Raw genomic sequence first — 814 nt, forward strand, 5'->3', positions numbered from 1 at the left:
CAGAGCATCGAGTACTCGGAGCACGAGGTGCCGGTCAATGCCACGGTCCGTTTGACCGGATGGGGTCGCACCAGCGCTGGAGGTCCTGTTCCGACCAAGCTGCAAACCATTAACCTGCGGACGCTCAGCAACGCTGACTGCAAAGTGCAAAGCGGTAACCCAGCCAATGTAGATGTCGGCCACGTGTGCACACTGACCAAGAGCGGCGAGGGAGCCTGCAATGTAAGTTGAAGGAGGCTTTAGCTTGGCTTCTTAACTAAAAATGGGCCCTTCTTTAACCCTCACAGGGAGACTCCGGTGGTCCACTGGTGTATGAAGGCAAAGTGGTTGGGGTGGTAAACTTTGGCGTTCCGTGCGCCCGTGGTTTCCCGGATGGCTTTGCGAGAGTGTCCTACTACCACGACTGGGTTCGCACAACCATGGCTAACAATTAGATGTTCCAGTCAACTAGGCAAAACTGATGAAACCGCACAACCACAAAATTGTTTGCAAACTGAAATTTCAATAAAAGTGAAGTAGAATTTTATATGACATGTATGACAAGATGCTGGACCAATTTGTAAACCTCCAGCTAGGCTCTGACCGGCGGGAACTGAGCTGGGTCTTCGGTTGGTTCAACCGACTGTTGTTCGGTTCTGTGATCATATTTTTCGTCGGCATCGCTGTTGATTGGTTTTCCTGGCAGCAACCTTACATGACTCTTTCGTCCCTGTGCTGCGTTCACATACCGATGCTGTTGACTGCGCTGGCGGTGTCTCAGTACTGGTTCGCCGTTACGTTCGTTCTTCAGAACTGTGGCAAAATTAATCGGCAA

The 814-nt window shown here is 51.1% G+C and overlaps 1 protein-coding gene across 1 annotated transcript; it reads left to right on the forward strand.

Annotated features, from left to right (window-relative positions):
- Positions 1 to 3: 3 nt before the first annotated feature.
- Positions 4 to 526, forward strand: LOC131214700 (chymotrypsin-2-like; the record flags this gene model as incomplete). Its single annotated transcript, XM_058209034.1, has 2 exons — positions 4 to 222; positions 288 to 526. Coding segments are annotated over 2 exons (366 nt in total), but the record flags the coding sequence as incomplete, so codon positions are not given.
- Between the last annotated feature and the right edge of the window lie 288 nt (positions 527 to 814).

The sequence above is a fragment of the Anopheles bellator genome, unplaced genomic scaffold (genome assembly GCF_943735745.2).
Source record: "Anopheles bellator unplaced genomic scaffold, idAnoBellAS_SP24_06.2 scaffold01966_ctg1, whole genome shotgun sequence".
NCBI lineage: Eukaryota > Metazoa > Arthropoda > Insecta > Diptera > Culicidae > Anopheles > Anopheles bellator.